Raw genomic sequence first — 20,263 nt, 5'->3', positions numbered from 1 at the left:
GTATGAAATTTTGATAACGCTGTTTAAGGAAAATTGCTATTTTCTGACGGTGATATATGATTCTGTTGATGTACGTCTCACATCTTAAAAAGTGTGATGACCTATGTATTTTATTTGATAATTTGTTAGTTTTAACTCTAATGAATGAAAATAAATACACTTTTCAAACTTGTATCAGATAAAACCGCGAGTATGGAGTTACCTTAAATTTAGTTGAAATTGGCCTGGTGGTTTGGAAAAAGATGAAAATGTGAAAAGTTTACGACAGCAGACAATGGAAAGTTTTGATGAGAAAAGCTCACATATCCCTTTGCCTCAGATGAGCTAAAATACCAATTCCGATCAAAATTGATAGAATATACTAAATCAAATTGTTGTTAATGTTATGCCTTTTTCATGAAGATATTTTGATAAATTCATTTCAATTGTCAGTCTTTTTATATCAAGGGCATGTAGTTTTCTGATTACAATATTCTTTATGACAACTTTTGAAATAATTCCTATTGGGATTGGTTTAAATTTGAAAATCGGAATATTTCTGAATTTTGGCTATTTCAAATAAATGATTGACGATGTAACTTGACACAAACTTTAACCTTGGCCACAACTTCTTACTAAATCAAAGTAAGTCCATTATATCAATTTTGAATCCATTTGATTTTTCAGTGGTTTGGAAAATGTGTAACCTTGTCGATGTCCCTCCTAATCAGGGGTGGATCTTGGAGTTCTGGTTGGGGGGGGCGTGGAATTCGTTTCCAGAGGCAGGGGGTCGAGGGCCGCCCTAAAGCCCCTAGTTGGTCCAAGGCAAAGCTCTGGTGGGGCCCCGGGATTGAATCCCTCGGGAGCTCCTGAATGTTAGTAATTTCAAGAGTAAAATTCAACCATGTAATTAGCCGTCACAAGTAAAGTTACACCCCCTCTTACAAACACACCTTTATCACTACTCAAATGAGGCAAAATTTATCATCCGTTGATTTTTTTGTCTAATCAAACTTATTTGCTCGACATTGAGCTGTGATTTTAGTCCATCTGTTTGTATTTCTTGGAATTGAATCCCCCCTACTCACACCTCATAGGTAGATCCAGGAATTTGTGAAGGTGGCGGGGGATCTAGTACTTGATCGATCTTTTAGCTATTTTTCACAATCTCCAACCCCACTCATTTACACCTTTTTTGCTTGTGTACATAACATTTTAGGGAGATCTTCGGACAGTTTATACATCTATTTGCTTTCTTTTTACTATTTGTTTCTCGCGTTCTAGTCATTTTTATCCATATATTCAGATTTTATATAAAATCTTTTTAAAAAAAGTGATTCAAAGGTTACTCTCAATAGGCTCTGCGGTAAGTGGTGTAAAATCCTGCATTCTGAGGATTTCCTGGACTTCTTTTTCACTTTTCAATTTTCTGCTTCTTAAGGAGGTTCTCTACATCATCACAATGGCTGACGTCCTTTTAAAACATGGATAAAAATATAAATATCAGCAATATTTGTCTATTCATTTAAAACATTCTTGCCTAACTGAGTAGCTCAGTAGGTTCGCACATCGACTGTTGAATGGTAGATTGCGTGTTCGAGTCCAACGGGGTTTTGAATTTTTCTCAGAGTACTTTCAACTAAAATTGTATTGTTTGACTAAATAAAGTAAATTTGTTTTCAATTTCAAAATATTGTTGTACATATCCAACACTTTTATCCATATCAAATTTCCCTGGTGAAGCATACCTCCTTGAAGGAAACTTTTATGTTGCATATACTGTTTAAGAATTTTATGGGATAGATGTACTTGTATTTAACGAAAATATCATACATGTAAAATTTATACGTTACGAATTTTGATGCAACAGATGTGCACTCGACAAATAATGTCTCTTCAGTGATGCTAAACCCAAATGTTTGAAATCCGGAATAAAAATGAACTTTTAGAGTTATTTTATGGGGGAATATAAATCTAAATATATAGGAGTATTTCGTCTTATTCATCGGGGAATTAAATGATATACTGGTGTTGATAAATTTGAATGATGCTATTACATGCAAATATCCACCATTCATATCATTTTGACGCGAAGTCTCCTTAAAATTGAATAACTTTACTTTCTTTCCGCAAAGGGGGAGGGGACCCATCGACTGGAGCCCTATCTTCTGGATCAACCCTTACATCTTTTCCTAACATGTTACGTCTCTTGTCTCAAAATATGTTTCTCGTTTTTAAAATAAAAAGTAAATTTGGAAAAAAAAAATAATAGCCAATAAAAAAATAATGCATGATTTCGGGGAGGGGGGGGGGGGGGGGGCTGCAAAATATTAAACCATGGTATATATAAACAACTCTCGAGAAACGCATATTAGTATTTCTATTGAAAATATATATATAAAATCAACTCGGAATCTTTATACAGTTATTCATTTATGTGTGTACATTTCTTCTACTTATGTAAAATATGGATTTATAGACTTTGTGTATTTTGACGTTCACCTTTTAGAATCAATTATTATAGATATGATTTGATTTTACTTCTTTTTATAGTATGCAGTGATTTGTAACATACTTTGAAAATTGTAGGGGGGGGGGGGGTCAATAATTCCGCCAGTGCTAATCAGTCCTAGCCTCATGGCAACCTATGTAACTTTACTGGTGCCCCTTCTGGCCTGCCATTGCCTTGTGGCAACCTTTTTGGCTTTTGACCACTTGTCAAACATACAAATCAACCTTCGTAAATGTGAATGTCTTAATATGTACAGGTAAATTTGTCTAGATAAATAAATCTTCTAATCTATTACCGATAAACAGATCACAAACTAGTCCAAATAAAAAATTAAAAAAAAAATGAAAACAGCATCACAGGTGTTGATATAGATAAACTAGAATAACCAATAAGATCCAGCATCACATGTGTTGATATATATACACTAAAATAACCAATAAGATCCAGCATCACACGTGTTGATATAGATACACTAAAATAACCAATAAGATCCAGCATCACACGTGTTGATATATATACACTAAAACAACCAATAAGATCCAGCATCACATGTGTTGATATATATAAACTAAAATAACCAATACGATCCAGCATCACATGTGTTGATATATATACACTATAATAACCATTAAGACAACATATTTATTTTTTAAGATTTAGAATCGACCGGTAATGTTTGCATTTATAATAAATTGGTATATTCGCTTTTTCGCATCTATTCACTTCCGTTCCATGTTAATTGTAATTGTAATTGTAATGAAACGATTTATATAGCGCCCTATCAACATTAGTTCTCTTTACAAATGTGAAAGAAAATTTGCACATACATGTGAATAAAATATTCATAGTGTCAGAATTAAAATGCATAATTATTATATTAATATATAGCGCCTAATGTAATGATATGATTACCCTAATAACATATGAAACAATTTAAAACAAGCCATAGTAATAATTAAATACATAGAAAGTGCATAGGTGTAACAACAAACGGCAAAGGCTTTTTGTATGTAAGGGCACTAAGTATATCAAAATAATCACAAATTAAAAGCTAATCTAAAATAGATGCGTTTTGAGGTCCACTTTAAAACTAGACGGCGAAGGACATTGTCTGAGGTTAAAAGACAGTGAGTTCCAGATACTCGATGCAACCTTGTCTAAATGTCAATTCCCATATGTTTTCGTACGTGTCCGAGGTACCTCGAAAAGATGCAGAGATTCGGATCTTAGTGATTTTGTGGGATTGTAAACTGCAAGGATATCCTTTATGTAAACTGGAGAAATTTGAAAGTATGAAGAGGTATCTTATATTGAATTCTGTATTCAACTGGGAGCCACTAAAGATCTATTAGAACAGGAGTAATATGGTCGAATTATTTTGAGCGTGTTACTAATATTGCAGCTGTGTTCTGTGCCCTCTGAAGTTTGCTGGTGTGTTGAGAATGAACATCATAAATGATTGCATTTCTGTAATCTAATCTGGATGTAACTAGTGAGTTTACTAGAGTTTTACATGCTTCATCATTGATAAATGAACGCTATTTAAATGAACGAATAATCGACCAGTAATTTTTACAATTATAATCAATTGGTATATTTACCCTTTCGTATCTATTCACTTCCGTTCCATGTTAATATCCCTACGTAGCTTTCACACAACAAAAACAGTACTATATCAACAATACACAATACAAATAAAGAATATATGGGTGAAATAGCACTGACGACTTCTTGGTTTCATGCCTATCAGACAGTGATTTAGATATAAACCTTGTTTCAAACAGTAAACTATTACCATTGTAAAATCCTAACATACCGACTAGCATATAGTATAGTATATGAATTTAATGTTTTATCCTGTCTGGGACGACGAGGCAGTACCATGACATTATCTTTTGAGTTTTCTCACTTTGTACATATAACTGTCAATAGTATACATACAAACATTGACATGATGTATGTCACGTGAAATTTTATTTGTATGTTGATTTTTTAGTTCAGTTTTGTTTTGTAAAACCAAACGTAGCTTTATCCTGCTTGGGGCCTCTTTTAAATTGTAAATACCCCTTTATTAAAACCCACTCTATTGGAGCACAACACCGCCAGTTCGTGCTCTCATTAAGAACCGAGCTGTCATGCTGTCATAATTGTTTCGCTGTAAGAAACGTATTGTGTAACTCATATGCATATCATTGCTAGAGTTTGTGTATCTTGTTATAATATGAAATAACTTATATGTATAACAGTGTATGCTGTATATATCCATGGATAATGCAAAGTAAGGTTTCAACCTGAAAACCTTTGTGTATGTGTTCGTTTATATAGCATGACATTATTGTCATAGGTGCTACCTATAGGTGTGTATACCAAGTACACATGTACCACGTACGACAGTATAGAAACCAAACATTTTGGGGATTATGACAACATACATCAGCGTAGTGGATCTGAGTTTAAGCCAGACGCTATTTGAGGAAAGTTTACGCTCAACGCCATAAACCGAGACTATAAACTTAAAGTTTAGTTGTATACCAAATAAATATGTAAATTGTTTCTGTGACTTTATCATTTATGTCATTCTAGCACGGCTATCCGTGACAATATAATACATGTAACATTAGAGTATGCCTAATACATGAAAACAGAAAGAATGACAAACTGTAATGATTTAGAATATTATGTAGAATGAAAAATGTCAACATGAAGAAATATTCAAATTATCATCACAAATCAGTCCATTCCGGTCAGTATGTTGTCCACGACTAAATACTTACATTTATCAGATTTTTACTCCTGTATCCAATGGATATACCACTACATAAACTATTATTTCCTACACCGTTTGTGACGTCACAATTAAACGTCAATTTTACATGTCAGGAAGTAAAATTCTCAACACTACAGTAACGTAAATAAATAGCCTTAGGGGTTAGCATGTGATAAAAAAAACATCTTATTGTTTGTGTCTCAGGGATGGAAAACACACAACTCGCTGAATATTAATCTAGCAGACAAATTTTAACTGAATAAAGTGAAAAAAGGTCATGTTTAGAACACTATAGCTCAGTAACAAGCGTTACGACCCCAGTTTTTCTTCTTCATTCCCTAATTCTCCTTCAATACATAAATCAAAAATACACTTCCCAAAATTATGACATTACTCCAAATGCCAGGTGCGAACCTCTTTAAAAACCTCGATGGAAATATTTTACATCAGCCTTGATCTAGATATTTCTAGATCTATATTAATCTATCCGTGTCCAGTATCTTTTTTTTTTTTTTATTGGGAATCGTTGCACTTTAGGTAGTTTTCAGTCCAGAAAGAGAGAATCACGATTCTCGTTTGAAGACAATGTAACCTTTTGGAATTGAAATATTCCAACGAAAAGGAAAGGGTTGTAATCATTGAAATACCTCAGATCTCCCAATGCACTATAGGAGAATAACAAAACTCGAGATACTTTAAAAACTTGATAGAGAGGAAAGATAAATATTACCTGGTGTTGATGTTTCACATCCGAGTTAACACATCAGGAGATTTTCCGCATATGACCATGTTTTAAACAAAGGAAGACCACACAGTGATCAATGTAAAACTTATATGGTACCAATTGTGATGCAACAGATGCGCATTTCGAAAAATAATATCTCTTCAGTGATTCTCAATGGAATTTTTTGAAATCGGAATAACATTAAACTTTGTAATAGTTGTTTTATGGAAAAACATAGTGCCAAAAATTGGAGTCAAATTCGTCTAACGATAAAAGCTATGTATGGGGGAGATAATCCTTGATTTCAAAATTAATTCCTAAATTTTATCACAACAATAAAATATACATCCGTATTTTCAAGCTTGTAACAAAGTACTTAGCTAAAGGGCTGAAGAGACCCTCGGTGACTAACAGTCCACCAGTCCACCAATCTGATGATTTTTTTAAAATCAAAATGTTCCAAAGAAAGGGAGGGAGTACAATTACTGAAACACATCACATACTCCTCTCAACTGTACAAGAATTACAAACCTGAGATACAAAAGAAGCTTTCAGAGAAGAGGGAAAAGGATAAATATAACCTGGTGTTTATGGACATACTTTTTAAACATAACCAGCCACTTGTAATCCATTTACAGCGGGACAAAGAAATTGGGGAATTTGCCGATCTGATTTGATCCATGCATTTTTAAAATATATACATGATTACATATATATATATATATATATATATACATATTATGAAGTTACATATTTCCATATGTTACTTAGTATGCAGCAATGACAAGATCGATATAGCAATATATATAGAGGTTTACTCTTTGGCATCTGTGTCTTAAATCAGCTGATCGGTGACCTGACTCAGTTTCGTTACGCCGATTTTAGATGAACACGTTTAATTTTTACCAACCTGTTGAAAAATGTTGACATCGTCTGGCAATAGTTGGCTTTCATCTTCATTCCATTCTTGCTCTTTCGTTTAAACACTCAACAGTAGGCATATTTGATAACAATATTATTCAACATGAAGGAGACGTTTTTGCAAATCTCAAAATACCAGGCTGTAATACCTGAATATGTGTATTTTTAATATTTCTTTTTTTCCAAAATGAAAATAGAGCACGGAGATATCGTTCTTACAGCAAAATCGATATTTTCCAAGAGAAAAAAGGCACAGCACTGAGTAAAGGCACGGCTCCGGAAAAAGGACACGGTGCCGGAAAAAGGCACGGAGAGGGAAGAAAAACACGAAGCCGGGAAAAAGGGGGCACGGCACCTCGCCATGATAAAACACTACCAGTGAATCAACCAGACTTAATGAACACGGGAGAGTGTGTAGTTTCCTAAAGACTTAATATCGTGCAGAAATATAGCACAAAATGCACACGAAAACAAATCAAAGGATATGTATAACCTCATTTCAGCTTTACATTTTAATCTTCACATCTAATGTTGAATTCTTAGGAAAGGAGCATTCACAACCAATGTACAAAATCTTAGGTTTATCAGTGTGCAGGGATCGAAAATAAAACCCACGAACTCCCTTTTGCAAAGCTAGCTTCAAAAGCCTGTTTCAGTATGTTCAGTGGGTTGACACTTCGGCTTCGTTCTATAACGTGTATGTGCGAGTCATTCAACGACATCATTGTTTATATTTGATCTTCTATCAAAATTGCATTTATTCACATAAAAAGAAAAAAAAAGATACATTTTTCTGTTCGATTTCATTGAGCATATTCTCAACTTTCTGGTAATATAAGTTTTTTGGAGTGTGCTACCTCTGCACATTCTGAACAAAACGTAGTGCAAATTACCACCATAATCAGTTGTTTCAGATAACAGTTCGAAGGAGTCCGTCACCTGAAAAAAAATCTTACTGAATCCGTACCCGAATACTTTAAGTTTATCAAATTATGTAACTCTGACCCACTAATTAAGAACAACCAGATCTGAACATAACATGCACAGATAGACAAGTTAAATATCCAACAAAGAAAGAAATCATGAAATCTTCACTTTAAAGAAAAAATGTGTGAGTGGGAAATTGCACTAAGGTGGGGTTTCCTTATTACACACGACTAAATACTTACATGTAATTCATGTTTACTGCTTATCTAGTGGATATCACCAATTACATAAATTCTGATCATTACACTATGTTTTCCTGCGCCGTTTGTGACGTCACAAATAAACGTTTATTTTACGTAGTTTGTTTATAACTTATGAGGATGTAAAATTCCCAACAATACATATACGTAAATAAATAGCCTTAGGCAGGTTCATTTTGTAACATGTGATAAAAAGAATATATCATGATTTGTGACTCAGGGCTAGAAAACACATAACTCGTTGACTATAGATTGTATCAATCCACGGACCATGGGGTATCCTATATTTCTAGCATTCTATCCATAGTTTAAAGCATTAATACGGTAGCAAATATTCACATTAATGCCTCGTTCACACGGATGCGCATTAAATTTTACTTCACATTAAATTTGATGCGAAGTAAAATAATGCGCATTAAATTAATTCATATTAAATATCGTTCACACGGCGGTAATATTTAATGCGAAGTAAACTGATGCGCATTAAATTCGTATATCATCTCTAAATTAAAGGGTGTGAGAAATGAATTAAAGGATTGACTGTATTATTATTTTTATAGATCTATATTTTAATGAATATTGGGTAGATACAGAATTTATTGTTCAAAACACTGGGCCTATGTAACTGATTTACACACACAAAGAGTTTAGTCGTGTTTGTTTTATATGTTCCCAAGAAATAACTTGTTATTTCCTCTCACGACCAACATTCATTCTAGACAATATATTGCTTCTTCTTGAGCCCAGTTTAAAAAACATCAGAACGTCTCTTTCACCATTCCACTGAATATTGTTGTGACGTAATTTTTATTACCATTACGTATTATAAGTCTACTATGACGTCACATGGTATAAAAAGCCTTTAACAATGAAAGGCATATTTGTTTTAAAAAATGTAAAAAACGAAAATCATATGATTACTAATGTAAAACATGTTTTGTCTTATTTAAAAGCAATTCCTTCCATATGTATTGCTCATTATGTCTATGTAAATTTAGCACACATTTACGTCTGACTTTATCTAATGACATGATGTTTGTACATGTTTTTAGTGATTATTATCATTTTGATTAGTTTTTCGCATTAATATATATAGCTGACCACGGGTATGATGCATGTGACCCAAATTTGCCATTACACATGCGTGTATATTTAATGCGAATTAGCTTCGCTTTGCGTTCACACGGAGCTAATGCAAAGTAAATTTAATTCGCATTAAATCGCGACGTCAATTTTGATTCCAAGTAAACTAATGCGCATTAAAATCTCTGTGTGAACGCGGTTCAGATTTAATTCACATTAACTTACGTTTAATGCGAATGAAATTCTTCATGTGATCGAGGCATAAATCGCGACGTCAATTTTAATTCGAAGTTAACTAATGCGCATTAAAATCTCCGTGTGAAGGCGGTTCAGATTTTATTCGCATTAATTTAGGTTTAATGCGAATCAAATTCTTCGTGTGAACGAGGCATAACTCCAATAATTAAACCAATTGGACAATTAGAAAGACCACATCCGAAATTGTTTCCGATAAAAATGAGTAAATGTTATCAAATTTGAGAATCCAAAATATGTGACCCCATTACAGATGCAAAAAAAGATATATTGGGTTATTATTGCACCCCCACCCATTATTTTGGATAGAAGTAGTGAATGAAAAGAAAAAAGTGTAAAAAGTTATGAATTAAACCAATGAGCGCTGCCCCCGCTCTCATTTTAAGAAATCGGAGCTTGGACTATTAACAATTTAGGTGATCTTAGTTTATGAAGTCTAAAAATTTCACCTTCACTTACCCCAACCAACCAGGATTTAAAATTTTTAAAGTGGGAATTTTGTGTTCTCAAGAAAATTAGGTTAACCTCCGGCTGTCCCTCTTTTTATTTGAAAAACAATGTTATATGCAAGTAATTTAAGACATAAAAAACTTGACACTTGACACTTGTGAGATAACAATGTTTCCTTGAATGAAGGTACCACTTGCAATGTTTGTATAAGACCGTTGATGTTTCTCTGAATATTTTATTAAGACAAAATTATCGAAATCTACATGTTATACACCTTTATGATTTTTAAATTGCTACACACACAACACATACTCCTCTCCTCCATTAGTTTAATAAACACTGGCTGTGGAATATCCTCGATAATCCTAATGAGACTTCCAGCACCAGACAACACGTGGATATTGTCACTTCCTCTAGCGGCAACAAAGATATTACCGACAGAGTCTACATTAAGTCCACGGGGATCTTTCATTTTGAGATGTTTATGCTGCCAGAGGGTGTCTCCCTGATCCGTGATGGCGGTTACTGTATTCAGGGAACAGTTGCTGTACACAATATGTCCATCTTTTGTTGTACTTATGTTAAATTTGCTACTGCCTTCAAGTTCATATTCTCTAAGTTTTTTACCAGACATATCAATTTTTATAATCTTTTTTCCACATGCTGCATAACAAGCTCTATTGTGCTTTGTTATTCCATACACTATTTCGTTGATATTTATACTCCGCAGTTTATGTAAATCAGACACAGCAAAAACTTCTATAGATTTCGTTGAAAAACACGTCACCAGTAGTTCCTCTCCAGCTTGTATTGCTTCAAAAGGATAACTCAGTCCATCAATGACTTCCGTGGATTTCCAGTCTTTGTTATAAATAAAACAAGTGCCACTAGATTTGCAATTTACAACTACAAAGTTACCATTCGACAGAAAATTCCCAGTCCACACATTCGGATTTTCTCCAGCAATGCTGAATTCATTAACTAAAGATAACGCAATGTCATGTACATCGTACGTGATGTGACGATCAGACTCAGCATATTCAATATCTCCAAAAGATTTCATATTTCTCACTTCTTTCAGAACTTGTGACTTTCTTTCAGATATCGTTATCTGTTTCTTCGTGAATTTAAACTGTTGAAGCTGTAAGAGCCTCTCTTTCACTCTGTAATAAGTAGTTAACATTTCAGCGTCATTCTCTGGCTCTTTAGCTCTTTCAATATTCCGGCAGCAGTAATTTGTACACTGTATACCATCAGTAAGTACATTTGTACAATCACCCAACTCCCCCCTTCCTTTCTTCAGCGCACCTGCTACTTCATCTAAATGTCTGTTCTTCAGCATTTCTAAGTGATCAACACGTTCTTTGAATTCCTTTTCTGTTTCCTCTATGATTTCGTCCACTGAGTTCTCTATTTCTGCTACATTCTTCTCTTGCTCGCTCTTTGCTTTTGTCAGTTTCTTTTCCAGGTTCTTCACATCACCAAAAAGTACATCCAGTTGGCCATTTTCTTTTAAATGTTTTGCCGCAACTTCGACAGTATCAATACTTTCGCATTTTCTGTGACTTGTTCCAAAACACAACGAACAGCAGGACTGCTGGTGATCGTTACAGAAGAATTTGATTGTTTCTTTTTTAAGTTCAGGGCAACCGTGGGTATTTCCTGATGAGGGAATTACGTTACCGGATTTCATCTCGTTCAATTGACATACGATATGGTCTTTTAAGAGCAGTTGTCTTTTGTGATGTTTCGTGCATATTTTACATAGATATTCAGTACATGACAAACATATCCCCGTAGCATTTTCATTTTCGTTATCTCGCAAACAGGGATCACACAGTTTCTCATCAGGCTTATGAACGATTGCCTCTAAAACTTCATTCAACGGAAATAGCCCCGCCCACTCGTCTGACTTATGGAAGGCTCCAGGACAGGGTATGTACTCGCGGCATAATGGACAATGAAATCCCAAACGAGGCTCCGTAGATTTACACACATTAACAATGTAGGAAGATAAACAACCTTGACAGAAGGAATGTGTACACGGTAAAAACCTCGGCGACTTGAACTTTTCGAAACATATAGAACACAATGTAACATCCTCCATCGAAGAACTATCTAGTGATGTTGCCATCTTTATATTACAAATCAACTTTCGGTTTCATTTCAAATTCGGCGAACCCGCTGTAACCTCGGCGATCTATTTTTTTAAACCATGGAATATTACACTGTGGTGTTTGTAGATGAAGTGTCGATTATACACATTGTCATTGCCAACAAGCACATAAAGCATATATTTCACTGTCCTCCTTGTAGATCCAGAGTGTAAAATATCCGAAGCCAACCTCGGCGTGTAGAAACGGGACAATTTCTAGGGACATGGAAACCTATGCGGGACATAAATAAGTGTAATTTGAATTTGTTAAGGTTTGAATTCTATCAAATATGTAAACATCTTTTTTTTTCAATGTTTATCTATTACTGGAATATAATATGTCTATCTTATAAAGGGATTTTTTTTAAGATTGAGACCATTTAAGGCCGAGTATAGATCTATCTAAATGTTTGAATTCTAGATAATTAAATAGTGATACTGTCCTCCCTGTACGTTGGGGTCTATAATGTTCGCAACACTCGAGGGCGGATCCAGTAATTCCGGTGAGGGGGCGCAACGTTTCTGTGAGGCTTGGGGCCGCGATGAGGCCACCAGTGGGTCATGGCCAAAGCCCTGATGGGAGTCCAGGGGGCGAAGCCCGCGTGAGGTCCCGGCTGAATTTTACAAATTTTATAAGGTTTGAAATATGTCTCCTATGTAGTAATTTTTACTATTTTCTGTCATTTTTACATGTAGCAAGGTAAAATTATTAAATGGCGCTAACATTAAGGGTTTTTGGAAGAAAAAATGTAAGTTCTCCCATTAAAAGTAATTCAGTAAATCAAAAGATTTTGTCATTAAGGCCTATCTCTCCGGGAGTGGAAGAAATTACTGCTTTTATGGGTTACATTTTTCTAAACAAGAGACCACGATTTACCTTAAATTTGAAAACTTTAGGGGGGGGGGGGGCTGCGCCGCCCTTAAATCCGCCATTGACATCAATGTGCAGAATATATTCACACTGAAAATGTGTCCAGAAACGGATCAAAACTGTGACGTAGGCAGAGTATTCAGAAACATGGAATCCTATATGGGACATAAATAGACTTAATCCAATTTGGTGGCGGGGTGGTGGTTAAGGTTTAGATTCAATTTATATATAGACTAATTTAACACAATGATACGTGGGTGGCAGTTACTGTATTGATATTTCAAGATTCGAAATACTAAATTTGGACGCATATATATAGTTTTCAAAATGTCGGAACTTCCTTTTGAAAATGTATATCTGGGCGGATCCGAGAATTGCACTTATTGGAGCGCAACTTTATGAAAGAGGAGGTTGAATTGATAAAGTGGCATAGATTTTAAGGGTTTGGGGGAAAAGGTGTTAGTTCTCCCAATCATAGTAATTCAATAAGTCAAAAGATTTTGTCATTAATTTGTCCTTACTTTTGTTGTTTACATTTTTACAAAGAAGAGACCACAATTGACCCCAAATTTGAAAAACAAAAATAAGAGGCCGGCGGCTCCACCCCCTTAAATCCACCACTGTATACATACATTTCAGATTAAAAAAGATTTAAAGTGGCTCATTAACTAATATTTAATCTTAAATGCTTCGTATAGACACCTAAAATAAAGCATGATTTCTCCATCGGAAAAGTAAAACAAGCTCTTGATTATATTACAGGAATGGAGAAAATGAAAACGGAGCAGACAGGGATTCGAACCCGGATTCTCTGAATTCTCTTAAAGACACCAGCCCAGGATCTTTATCTCCTAGCAGACATTTTCACCTGACAGTTTCAGGGGACTGATCTATGAAACAGAATAGAATAATATGCAACGGACCACACCGAAATTCGAACCTGGCCCTCTGAATCTCTAATCCGGTGTTGTATCAACTAAGCTATCGGACCACCGGTGTTCGAACTCGGCTGACCGCTACATTTTTCCCTCCCTAAATTGCCTTCATCCTGAGAGAGACATAACCCAGATTATGTTCGCCCCTCTCGGGACAGCATGCTTTGCAGGGGTGGTCACGGCACCAACTGTAGTGTATAGGAGAGAGAATATTTGTGGCTGGGACGGTGTTGTAGCATAGACACCCCCCCCACCCGGAAAAACGATAGATCTTCCCCATAGAAAGAAAAAGCGCCCAAACATATAATCTCCCCTATGTACAAAGTCAGTATATAATTTCCCTCCGGGCGGAAAAACCGTCCTGTATAGAATTTCCCCCTCCTCTTTCCGGATTCTATATACGGGAATAGTTTTCTTCTCATGTAGAAGCTTTTGAATAAATATAGAATGAAGCAAACCCATCCAACTGAAGATAAAGATCAATGAAATTTGTTATTATTGCTATAAAGAGGTACATGTTATAAAAAAAAAAGTCACAACAAGAACCAAATATGTGCTGTTAATTGTTATAGTTTAATGAAATAGATATGCGTTCATTAATATTACGATATTCATAAAATAAAGAAACTTGTTTGAGTTGTTGAAGTTGGGTTTACACGCTGAAAACACGATATCCATGGTCCGTATAGTCATAATTACTACATCCCCCTCCTTTAACTTGTCAAGTTGTAAAAAAAGATATATCGGACAAATACATATCAAAAGAAATTGAAATAAAATGACCAAAGTTAAGAAATATTGCTATTTTGTTTTTAGATTTCAGTCAAACTAGATAAAAGAAAGGCCTTATGGGCCACATCCCTCGCCCGAAACAAATTCCCTATATTTAAAAATCACCCTATGTATTTGTAGATAAAACTTAAATCATATCACCTATTGTGATCCCACTTAACCTCCGGTGCCATGATTGCAACAAACTTGAATCTACACTATGTCGGAGATTGATTGATTGAATCTTGCTTAACGTCTAGCTGGAGATTTTTTCACTCATATGGAGACGTCACCAAGACCGGTGAGGGACTTCAAATTTTAGCCAATGCTCAGCGCTTAAATTATTGCCATTGAGCAGTGAGGGTTCTTTAGCGTGCCACACCTACTTTGAGACGGGACATCCGTTTTAAAGGTCATCTCCGAGGACCCGTGACATTCACATCTGATGCTGAGCGTTTGGCGATGGAATTATTTTAACGAGTTAGGTCTGTCGCGCCCGGGATTCGAACCCCGGACTACCGCTTGCGGGGCGAACGCTCTAACTTCTTGACCACCGCGGCGATCTTTGTGAGAGAGCTTCCATGTTCTGGCGCAGTGGTTCTAGAGAAGACTTATACAAGATTTTACCTACATATCAGGATGTAAAAAATTGATCCCCTATTAGGGCTTTACTCTACGTCCGGGGATTATGGTTTTAACACACTCAAATATGCATTATGTCAGGAATCCGTTATGTAAATTTGAACTTGCATGAACCAATGGCTCGTGAGAAAACTTTTAAATGACTACATCCAATGTTTTGTGATTATCTCCCCTTTGAAAGGGACAGTGGTGCCTTGTACCAAGTTTGATTGAAATTGGTTCACTAGTTCTGGAGAACATTAAAATTTGAAAGTGCATCTTCATTATCATATCTCCTTGGAAAAGAGTATTTTTCCTCATTTCAACCAACTGGAATCCCCTTCACCCAAGGGTGTTTTGTATGAAATTTAGTTGAAATTGGCCTGGCGGTTTGGAAAAAGATGAAAATGTGAAAAGTTTACAACAGCAGACAATGAAAAGTTTTGATCAGAAAAGCTCACATATCCCTTTGTCTCAGATAAGCTAAAATACCAATTCCGATCAAAATTGATAGAATATACTAAATCAAATTGTTGTTAATGTTATGCCCTTTTCATGAAGATATTTTGATAAATTCATTTCAATTGTCAGTCTTTTTATATCAAGGGGATGTAGTTTTCTGATTACCATATTCTTTATGACAACTTTTAAAATAATTCCTATGGGGATTGGTTTAAATTTGAAAATCGGATTATTTTTAAATTTTGGCTATTTGAAATAAATAATTGACGATGCAACTTGACACAAACCTTAACCTTGGCCACAACTTCTTACCAAATCAAAGTAAGTCCATTATATCGATTTTGAATCCATTTGATTTTTCAGTGGTTTGGAAAATGTGTAACCTTGTCGATGTCCCTCCTAATCAGGGGTGGATCTTGGAGTTCTGGTTGGGGGGGGCGTGTAATTTGTTTCCGGAGGCAGGGGATCGAGGGTCGCCCTAAAGCCCCTAGTTGGTCCAAGGCAAAGCTCTGGTGGGGCCCCGGGATCGAATCCCTCGGGAGCTCCTGAATGTTACTAATTTCAAGAGTAAAATTCAACCATGTAATTAGCCGTCACAAGTAAAGTTACACCCCCTCTTACAAACACACCTTTATCACTACTCAAATGAGGCAAAATTTATCATCCGTTGATTTTTTTGTCTAATCAAACTTATTTGCTCGACATTGAGCTGTGATTTTAGTCCATCTGTTTGTATTTCTTGGAATTGAATCCCCCCTACTCACACCTCATAGGTAGATCCAGGAATTTGTGAAGGTGGCGGGGGATCTAGTACTTGATCGATCTTTTAGCTATTTTTCACAATCTCCAACCCCACTCAATTACACCTTTTTTGCTTGTGTACATAACATTTTAGGGATATCTTCGGACAGTTTATACATCTATTTGCTTTCGTTTTACTATTTGTTTCTCGCATTCGAGTCATTTTTATCCATATATTCAGATTTTATATAAAATTAAAAAAAAAAAAAAAGTGATTCAAAGGTTACTCTCAATAGGCTCTGCGGTAAGTGGTGTAAAATCCTGCATTCTGAGGATTTCCTGGACTTCTTTTTCACTTTTCAATTTTCTGCTTCTTAAGGAGGTTCTCTACATCATCACAATGGCTGCCGTCCTTTTAAAACATGGATAAAAATATAAATATCAGCAATATTTGTCTATTCATTTAAAATATTCTTGCCTAACTGAGTAGCTCAGTAGGTTCGCACATCGACTGTTGAATGGTAGATTGCGTGTTCGAGTCCAACAGGGTTTTGAATTTTTCTCAGAGTACTTTCAACTAAAATTGTATTGTTTGACTAAATAAAGTAAAGAAGTAGGTACAGTTTCTACAGTCATATGGCCCAAAATATTGATGATTTCACTTGGAGCTCAAATCCTGGCATTCAATTAAGGAATAGTTTAGCAAACCCAAAATTCACTCAGTTTGATCAGCAAAATGATTTGTGTCATATAACGAGAGCTTGAAGTTGGCATAAAATTGCAAAAATGCCACAAATTCAGGTTGTTTTCCTTTTAGAAAACATACAGCGCATGCGTCGAGCAAATTCATATTGAAGCATGTTTTTCATTTCAAAATAATACACAATATATATCATTTTCATTTTGCTCGACAAATGCGCACATCTTTTCCTGAGCAATAATTTGTATGACATTTGACAGTTTTCAGGCTTATTTTGAGAAAAAGGTGGGAAATGTCTTATTCATGATGTCATAATGCTATCCATTTAGGACTATCATTCTGATTTTGTTGACATAGTATACCTGGCATTTATTTTACTTTCTTAAAACACTGATTAAAGTTAATTCCAGACACATTTTATAGAGAGAAATTTGTTGGGCCTTTTTATGTATACAACCGTACCTTGTTCTTTGAAAGTTTTCAATTTCAAAATATTGTTGTACATATCCAACACTTTTATCCATATCAAATTTCCTTGGTGAAGCATACCTCCTTGAAGGAAACTTTTATGTTGCATATACTGTTTAAGAATTTTATGGGGTAGATGTACTTGTATCTAACGAAAATATCATAAATGTAAAACTTATACGTTACGAATTTTGATGCAACAGATGTGCACTCGACAAATAATGTCTCTTCAGTGATGCTCAACCCAAATGTTTGAAATCCGAAATAAAAATGAACTTTTAGAGCTATTTTAGGGGGGAATATAAACCTAAATATATAGGAGTATTTCGTATTATTCATCGGGGAATTAAATGATATACTGGTGTTGATAAATTTGAATGCTGCTATCACATGCAAATATCCACCATTCATATCATTTTGACGCGAAGTCTCCTTAAAATTGAATAACTTTACTTTTTTTCCGCAAAGGGGGAGGGGACCCATCGACTGGAGCCCTATCTTCTGGATCCACCCTTACATCTTTTCCTAACATGTTACGTCTCTTGCCTCAAAATATGTTTCTCGTTTTTAAAATAAAATGTAAATTTGGAAAAAAAATTAATAATAGCCAATAAAAAAATAATGCATTATTTCGGGGAGGGGGGGGGGGCTGCAAAATATTAAACTATGGTATATATAAACAACTCTCGAGAAACGCATATTAGTATTTCTATTGAATATATATATATAATCAACTCGGAATCTTTATACAGTTATTCATTTATGTGTGTACATTTCTTCTACTTATGTAAAATATGGATTTATAGACTTTGTGTATTTTGACGTTCACCTTTTAGAATCAATTATTATAGATATGATTTGATTTTACTTCTTTTTATAGTATGCAGTGATTTGTAACATACTTTGAAAATTGTAGGGGGGGGGGTCAATAATTCCGCCAGTGCTAATCAGTCCTAGCCTCATGGCAACCTGTGTAACTTTACTGGTGCCCCTTCTGGCCTGCCATAGCCTTGTGGCAACCTTTTTGGCTTTTGAACACTTGTCAAACATACAAATCAACCTTTGTAAATGTGAATGTCTTAATATGTACAGGCAAATTTGTCTAGATAAATAAATCTTCTAATCTATTACCGATAAACAGATCACAAACTAGTCCAAATCAAAAATAAAATAAAAAATGAAAACAGCATCACAGGTGTTGATATAGATACACTAAAATAACCAATAAGATCCAGCATCACATGTGTTGATATAAATACACTAAAATAACCAATAAGACACAGCATCACACATGTTAATATAGATAAACTAAAATAACCAATAAGATCCAGCATCACATGTGTTGATATAGATACACTAAAATAACCAATAAAAACCAGCATCACACGTATTGACATAGATACACTAAAATAACCAATAAGATCCAGCATCACATGTGTTGATATATACACACTAAAATAACCAATAAGATCCAGCATCACATGTGTTGATATATGTACACTATAATAACCATTAAGACAACATATTTATTTTTTTAAGATTTAGAATCGACCGGTAATGTTTGCATTTATAATAAATTGGTATATTCGCTTTTTCGCATCTATTCACTTCCGTTCCATGTTAATTGTAATTGTAATTGTAATGAAACGATTTATATAGCGCCCTATCAACATTAGTTCTCTTTACAAATGTGAAAGACAATTTGCACATACATGTGAATAAAATATTCATAGTGTCAGAATTAAAATGCATAATTATTATATTAATATATAGCGCCTAATGTAATGATATGATTACTCTAATAACATATGAAACAATTTAAAACAAGCCATAGTAATAATTAAATACATAGAAAGTACATAGGTGTAATAACAAACGACAAAGGATTTTTGTATGTAAGGGCACTAAGTATATCAAAATAATCACAAATTAAAAGCTAATCTAAAATAGATGCGTTTTGAGGTCCACTTTAAAACTAGACAGCGAAGGACATTGTCTGAGTTTAAAAGACAGCGAGTTCCAGATACTCGATGCAGCCTTGTCTAACCGTCAATTCCCAAATGTTTTCGTACGTGTCCGAGGTACCTCGAAAAGATGCAGAGATTCGGATCTTAGTGATTTTGTGGGATTGTAAACTGCAAAGATATCCTTTATGTAAACTGGAGAAATTTGAAAGTATGAAGAGGTATCTTATATTGAATTCTGTATTCAACTGGGAGCCACTAAAGATCTATTAGAACAGGAGTAATATGGTCGAATTATTTTTGAGCGTGTTATTAATATTACAGCTGTTTTTGTGCCCTCTGAAATGTGCTGGTGTGTTGAGAATGAACATCATAATTCAATGCATTTCCGTAATCTAATCTGGATGTAACTAGCGAGTTTACTAGAGTTTTACATGCTTCATCATTGATAAATAAACGCTATTTAAATGAACGAATAATCGACCAGTAATTTTTACATTTATAATCAAATGGTATATTTGCCCTTTCGTATCTATTCACTTCCGTTCCATGTTAATATCCCTACGTAGCTTTCACACAACAAAAACAGTACTACATCAACAATACACAATACAAATAAAGAATATATGGGTGAAATAGCACTGACGACTTCTTCGTTTCATTCATATCAGACAGTGATTGAGATATAAACCTTGTT

At 34.8% G+C, this 20,263-nt stretch overlaps 1 protein-coding gene across 1 annotated transcript; it reads right to left on the bottom strand.

Moving 5' to 3' along the window:
• Positions 1–10,137: 10,137 nt before the first annotated feature.
• LOC130049591 (uncharacterized) lies at positions 10,138–11,571 on the bottom strand. Its single transcript, XM_056147425.1, has one exon. It carries the CDS (start codon positions 11,569–11,571, stop codon positions 10,138–10,140), a length of 1,434 nt encoding a protein of 477 aa, XP_056003400.1.
• Positions 11,572–20,263: the final 8,692 nt, after the last annotated feature.

This window comes from Ostrea edulis, chromosome 8 (assembly GCF_947568905.1).
Source record: "Ostrea edulis chromosome 8, xbOstEdul1.1, whole genome shotgun sequence".
NCBI classification, from domain to species: Eukaryota; Metazoa; Mollusca; class Bivalvia; order Ostreida; family Ostreidae; genus Ostrea; species Ostrea edulis.
This window is presented reverse-complemented; position numbering and strand designations above follow the sequence as displayed.

Coding starts and splice junctions, on each gene's coding strand:
- LOC130049591 (XM_056147425.1), bottom strand. CDS start 11,571: ATGAAATCCGGTAACGTAATTCCCTCATCAGGAAATACCCACGGTTGC.